Source organism: Eptatretus burgeri, chromosome 1 (genome assembly GCF_056783735.1).
Source record: "Eptatretus burgeri isolate ZD-2024b chromosome 1, Ebu_testis_v1, whole genome shotgun sequence".
NCBI classification, from domain to species: domain Eukaryota; kingdom Metazoa; phylum Chordata; class Myxini; order Myxiniformes; family Myxinidae; genus Eptatretus; species Eptatretus burgeri.
In genome coordinates this window covers 85,020,385-85,027,884 of record NC_140961.1, presented here as the reverse complement: position 1 = coordinate 85,027,884, position 7,500 = coordinate 85,020,385, and the positions used below count along the sequence as shown (strand labels likewise).

General features: G+C 41.8%; 1 protein-coding gene across 4 annotated transcripts in view; it reads left to right on the top strand.

Moving 5' to 3' along the window:
* The window catches only part of TMTC1 (transmembrane O-mannosyltransferase targeting cadherins 1), a 119,851-nt gene that overhangs the window by 24,237 nt on the left and 88,114 nt on the right, over positions 1-7,500 (top strand). For all 4 annotated transcript variants that reach the window (XR_015060679.1, XM_085890672.1, XM_085890663.1 and 1 more), the window contains exon 4: positions 3,385-3,552. Coding sequence is in view for 3 of the 4 variants with exons in the window: in XM_085890672.1 (XP_085746798.1) it covers positions 3,385-3,552 (168 nt within the window). In the remaining variant the exon portion in view is untranslated. The remainder of the gene's footprint in view (positions 1-3,384; positions 3,553-7,500) is intronic.

Here is a 7,500-nt window from a genome sequence, read left to right as displayed (position 1 = left end):
ATAACTAAAATGGCCGCCAGTTTACCAGTTGACCATCTTTGATCAGATCACCAAATAAAGCAAGGAGCTCATGTATGCCATCATCTACTGTGCTTGTGCCAAATTTGAACAAAATCGGAGCATGCATATCTGAAAAATGGTTGGGGACACATTTAAATAACAAAATGGCCGCCAGTCGGCCATCTTTGTGCACATTGTGACACAAAATGATTTGCTTATGTATACCATCATGTGTTGTCTTTTTGCTCCGTACGAATAAAATCGGTCCATACATGCCCGAGATATGGTTGAGGACGCACGCATGCACGGACATGAAAATAGACCAAATTAAGGTTAAAAGCTAATGAAGTTTAAAAGAGGTTGAAGGGCTTATAAATGAAATAATTCCAGGTTTTACCACCATTTTACGAAGTGTCTATTACACCACCCTAATCTCCCATGTTAAATGAGTTATTCGTGCTTGTTGTTTGTGTCCTTTATGACTCCTTAAAAACAGTAAGTTTCCTGTTTGGAATGATTTTCAATTTTGTTTGACTGCCAGGCAGAAAGACAGAGTAAAAATGTTATCTCGCCACTCTGTGCGCATGCATGATCGGGACAATTTAAAAGCCAAATTACTGTTTAACGGCACAATTGTGTTCCGATTTATGTTCAGAATACAGCATTCAATGCAAATAGTCAGCTTTTCTTCCATCTTAAACTATAAGACAGATGGACAAACTTGAACCAATTGCTTAACCCTGCTGTTTTCTTTGCATGTGCAGGGTAACAACTACATGTTATAAAAGACACTTTTTTCGTGTTTCACTTCATTTTACCATCTCATTGAGACTCACAGAATGATGTGAGCAATACATTTCTGAAGTGCTTTGATGTTGACCCGTGAAGAAAAATTATTCAAGGAAAAGTAGACGATTAATCCACTTTGTTGTTTTCTATTACTCCTATAAGGACGAATCATATCTTATTTCATTATTCTGAGACTCATTTGCTGCTGTATCATTACATTCCAACCTTTTACTGCAATTGTAGTTATCGGAGGTGCTTCCGACTATTATCGACATAGTGAGACTGTTGTGTAATTTATCCAGGATCTTTAGCATCCAAATTATTTATTTCTTACCACTGGACACGTTTGTACTAAATTAGTTTGTTGTCAATTGTGTTTTCAGCGATTGAAACCTTGATATAGAGCAGTGCCCAGCTGATGATCTAGATAGTTGGAAAACCAGTCGTGTGTGTGTGTGTGTGTGTGTGTGTGTGTGTGTGTGTGTGTGTGTGTGTGTGTGTGTGTGTGTGTGTGTGTGTGTGTGTGTGTGTGTGTGTGTGTGTGTGTGTGTACCACGTCACACAAGCAGGCATTCGAAGCACTTGACCACGCTCCAAGATATTCCACAATACAGTACACCAATGGCTGGAGTGACAATTCTTCTTGCTGGTGATTTCAGACAAACTTTACCCATAATTCGGTGGGGTACTCGAGCCGATCAAGTCAATGCGAGTCTAAAATCGTCGGTGCTGTGGCGAGATATTGAAGAAAAAAAAATTTAATACCAATGTGCACTTGCACTAACAAGGACATCATAGTGCACACCAGTTCGACACTCTTCTGCCTGATATGGGTGATCGTAAAATCAAGCCTGATACCGGTGATGGCCTCATCTCCCCTCACGAAAATCTGGCTGCAGTGGTGAGTTCCGACAACGATTTGTTAAACAGCTTATTTCTTAATTTTTAGCTCACCTGGAAATAGTTCCGGGGAGCTTATAGGATGGCGCGTCGTCCGTCAGTCCATCCCCGTCCATCCATAAACACTTGCAACTTCTCTGAAACTCCACACAGGATTTCGATGAAACTTGGTCACAACCTTCATCACCCGTGATGCACCAAAGTTTGTTCATGGCATTAAAAAAATACATCGGAGTCTCGGGGGATCTACAGAGAGAGTTTACGGGAGGGTTGTCCCCAAAATATGTACGTATTTCCTTTCTTCTCCAACACTACACACACAATTTCAATGAAACTTGATCACAACCTTCATCACCCATGATGTACCAAAGTTTGCCCACACTATTTTTAAAAATCGGAGTCTAAGGAGGTTTCCGAGGTTGGGGGTGGGGGAGGGTTGGTGGTTTGCTCCCCAATATAGTTACGTGCTATAACATTGGTTCATTGGTACATTTTGCTGATTCTGTCCATTGTTGACTTCCTCCTCAATATCATTATTCTACCAGGTTAGCACCCAAGGGTATTGCCCCTACTTTTCACAAAATTATGGAGACTGATTGGTTGTCACAACAGGCAATACTAGCCCCACGAAACGACGTCGCTCAAACACTGAATCAACAACTATTGGACCGTGTACCCAGTGAAGAAGTCGCCTATAAATCCATTGACACTGTTCTGGATGTGGATGAAATCATTTACTACCCTGTCGAGTTTCTCAACTCACTACATCCTCCAGGCATACCACCCCATTAGCTGAAATTGAAAGTCTATACACCAATCATGTTTCTTCACAGTTTGGATTCCCCAAATGTGCAACGGAGCTCCGTTGGTCATGCAGCAGCTGATTAAAAATCTAATAGAAGCTACGATCTCCATCAGAGAGTTCTCGTGAGACAATTTGTCGATTCCCGGTATCGCACTCACTCCCAGCGACTGTCCATCTGAATTCAAGCGGCTCCAATTGCCGGTATCTCTCTCATTCACCATGTCAATAAACAAAGCACAAGGACAAATGCTGCACCACAAGCAGGACTCTATCTGGCCAACCATGTTTTTCACGTGGCCAGCTTTATGTCGAATGCTCCAGAGTTGGGATTGCAACGAGTTTTTCATATATGCATATGATGGACGAACCAGGAATGTAGTATACCTGGAAGTTCTCACATAAAATATTCCTACAATCTCCAATCCGTCGAAGACGGTATCCTGATAGTCATAAATAAGAAAGCTCTCTGAAAATTTGCAGCACTGCAGTTCTGATGTTTACATGTGGTATTTCACCATTGATATGTGAGCTACTAGCTTCCTGGTGTGTGCTATAATACTCTGAGCAAGTGGGAACACAGAAGAAATCTCTGTTGAGAGATTGCAGAGGCTCTCAAAATATTGGAGATCAGTTTAAAATTCTTTCGCTTTGTTGTGAATGTCTCTTAAATGTTATATAACATAATTATTTGTAGTAATCTCACGATAAGCTGGCCCAGAGTGGTGTAAGCCATTTCACACTGAAAATATTACAGCCCACTTCACCTGATGTGATGAGTACCATTACACCAGAACGTGCAGTCACGTTCCATTGACACTGTTCACCTTCCATTTACACTACCTGAAATGTTGGAACATACAGTCACAACAGTGTTACTTTGTGCCATGCAGGAGCCTGGCAGCATGCAGCGCAGAGTCGGCGTGCTTGCAAACGGTGCGGCCTGGCCTCCTGGTGGCAAGCTTCGGGCTGGGCACCTGCGCTATGCTTGCCAAAGAGACAGGCGTGACGGTGCTTGGGGTGTGCGTTGGCTACGATATCATAATGAGCTGGAAGGAGAGGCAAGCAGTTTTTCTATTATAAAAGGGATGGCTTGGCTTGAAAATAATGACTTTCTGCTGCAAATGCACTTGTATGTTTGGATGTATTTTGTTGCTCATTCATTCATTGTGCTGTGATTCATGAGTTTCATTGTCGATTCGGTTTACAAATCACCAGAATGTCGATGGCAGTGCATAGATTGTCATTAAACTCCTTTGTAAATACAGTTGAGCTTCCCGAATCTACATGGAATTGGGGCGAGGTCCTATGTAGATTAGTGGCATTTACAAATTAATAAACAATGGTGCTAAATATTTATTGTCCTTCCTGCTTAATGAATGGAATTTAACAAGAAGTCGATGTTCTATAACCTTGGAAAATTTTTGGTCAGCTTTGAACAAACAAAATATTATATGTTAAATTAATATATTATTAACATACAATAAAACCTGTCTTCTTGCATTCGCTCTTACTTCCAAGTAAAAGTTTCTGCAGAAGATATGTTTCCACATAATTAAGTTTTTAATAACATCCTATTCTGTGTGAGAGTTTGATCATGAAAAGCGAGTGCAATTTTATCTTCTTCTTGCATGCGGCAGCTTGGCTGCCAGGTAGCTATTATTTTGTTGGGAGCACAGCTGTGCCACTGATGCTGTGCCCCTATACCAGTACTCTGTTACTCATTTCATTGACCTCAGAAAGATGACAGGCTGAATCAACCCCACCTGGTGTTAATTCAGCAGCCAACGGGGCTCAAACTCAGGATTCTAAGATCCCAAGCCAGCCACCCTAACCACTAAGCCAACAGCTGGCTTAAACTTTTCATCATTACATGTTAAAGGAATAACTATTGATATGAAGTATTTGCATAAAAGGTAAAGTATTCAGTCATTTCATTGATAATTTAACACTATAGTAACTCTCTCATTTGAGGCCATCATGCTCCAAGCTAGTGTTTGGGTCCTATTCTGTTTTTGATGTTTTTTTTTTCAGCTTATCCGGAATTTAATTTCAAAGTTTGTCAAAATGGAGGTCATGCAAATTCCTTCCAAAATCTTCTTCTCCAGACTAGTGTAGTAGATAGTAGAACAATCGTGCAAATTATGATACAAGCAACAAATTTGGCATTTCTGTTCTGCAGGGCTTTCTGATCAAATCTGTCCGATTGCCCATTTGAAAATCCAAGATGGCGGCCATTTTTCAAGAAAGCCGCCAAGTTAGCCTCCCGAAGTTGACTTTTTGCTTCGAAGTATTGTAGTTATCCGATTTGCATGATCTAAGTGTGGATTCCTATGTTTTCAAGCCTGCTGGAGTGAATTTTCCTGTTTTTTAAAGCCCCCTGACACACACTTTTTCTGATTTTGCACATTAGTTTATGATTTTCATGCATTTGCATGACTTAACGTGTATGTAGTAGTAGCTACCTATGCATGGGGGTGTCGGGGTGTAGTGTTAGAGGTAGTACCTTTGTTTCAACAGTCAGCCACATCCCTTGGATGGACTACTGGCACTGGTCCTCATCACTGGCCTAACTCTCATCTATGGCTCCAAGAAGTTGCTAGTGCACGGCATCGGCCACACCCTGGTAAACCGCGTTGGCTCGCGGGCAAAACTAGATGAGGGTAGCACACAGAAGGTCTCTGCGTGTGATGGAGTACATCTAGCTCCAAATTTTTGAAGTGCACGAAGTTGATGAAACAGATGTGCTGATTGAATCCAGGCCACTTACCAGTCCTTTCATCAACATTTCCAGTTCATCGCCAAGTAAGAATTTCTTGAAGGAGTGATTGTCGGGCACTACCAAGACACATTGGTGACATCACTGCTGTGAAACTTAGCATGGGGTTCAGTGTCAGCTAAGTAGGAATTGTATGTTGGCATCATTGTTGGCATCATACTGCAACAACGTGGCAGATATGTTGGGCAATACTACCCCCTATTGCAACCAGCTGTCAGGAACAGAACAAGTGTTCCTGTAAGAAAGGTTGCAACCAGAGATGCAAGTGCTTTCAGTCAGGGCTTCCCTGCACAGCACTCTGCAGCTGCATATGTGGACAGTAGCAGCTGGAGGAACATTCGCATGGTATGCATAACTTTGAACATTTAATAGCCAGGGCCCGGTTGCAGAAAGGCCTTAGCTTCATATGACAATCATTAAAGTGGTGCAAAATCAGAAATAATGATGTGTCAGGGGGCTTTAAAAACAGGAAAATCGACTCCAGCAGGCTTGAAAACATAGGGGTCCACACCTAGATCATGCAAATCGGACAACTACAAATACTTCTAAAGGCCCTGTCACACCTTGACGATTTAGCCAGCGTATGCCGACGTATGAAAAATTTGTCTAAAACGCTCGCACACGTCGAATACATTATGGGTACGTTTTGTATACATTAAGAGCACGCTGGCATACGTCGTAGTATGCTAGAATACGTCGTAGTACGCCGAGCTCGTCGACAAATTTTAACATGCTTGAAATTTTTCGACATATGCCAGCGTATGACTCACACGTTCCGCATACGCTGGCCATAAGTTGTAGGCACGTTACGCGATCGTTGACACACGTCGCCACACGTACCTTGTAAGTTACTCATAAGTCAAAACACGTCGAGGTAATGTTTAGCATACCTGAAACTTATTTCTAAACTATGAGTAACGTGTTGTAGGCACGTTACGCGATCATTGACACACGTCGACACACGTTACTTGTAAGTTACTCATAACTATAAACACGTCGAGGCAATGTTTAGCATCAGTGTTCCAGACTCCCTAGTTTTTTTTTTCATTCGGCATGACGGTGATGTTGACACTTTGATTTCTAGTGCGGTTATAATATAATATAATTAATAGGCTGCCGCTCAACGATTTAAATCATAACCGCACTAGAAATTGAAGTGTCAACATCACCGTCATGCCGAAGGAAAAAAAAAACCAGGGAGTCTGGAACACTGACGCTAAATATTACCTCGACGTGTTTCGACTTATGAGGAACTTACAAGTAACGTGTGTCGACATGTGTCAACGATCGCGTAACGTGCCTACAACTTATGGGCAGCATATGCGGAATGTGTGTCATATGCTGGCATAATATGTCGAAAAATTTTCAACATGCTGAAAATTTGTCGACGTACTCGGCGTACTACGACGTATGTTAGCTTGCTTCAGCGTAGTTCAGCATGCTCTTAACGTATACAAAACTTACCCATAATGCATTTGACGTGTGCCAGCGTATTCGGCAAATTTTTAATACATCGGCATACGCTGGCTAAAACGTCAAGGTGTGACAGCGGCTTGACACTTCGATGTCTAGTGCAGTTATGCTTTGAATTGTCAAGCCGCAGCCTTTTAATAGGCTATGTCACGTGTTCGTCGGCGATATGCTGCTGCGCTATGCATAAGTTAGACTATCGTTGGGCATAGGTCGTGAACGCCGACAACATGCTCAGCATTCGTTGATATAAGTTATCGAAATGTTATCGAAACGTTCTGTGTACGTTACTAATACATTATGCATACGTCAAACTCGTTATGAATACCTCCAAAACTGGAAAAAAACATCAATAGTTCAGCGTACTCCAGCGTTTTACATACATTTTGATACCTTGCCAAACGCTGGCTAAATCGTCAAGGTTGTGACAGGGCCTTAAGCAAAAAGTCAACTTCGGGAGGATAACTTGGTGGCCATCTTGAAAAATGGCCGCCATCTTGGATTTTCAAATGGCCAATCAGGCAGATTTGATTAAAATCCCCTGGAGAACAAATGTGCCAAATTTGATGCTTGTATCATCATTTGAACGATTCCTCTCAAAAATTGCTGTTATCTGCACCACTAGACACACAAGTCCAAATGCTACCAAATTTGGGTTGCAACATTAGGTGAGGAAAGGATGTTAATTATATTGTTTGTCATGCCGATCATGTGACCAGAAGTGTGTAAATATGGCCAACTTACTCAACTTTTCGGAAAA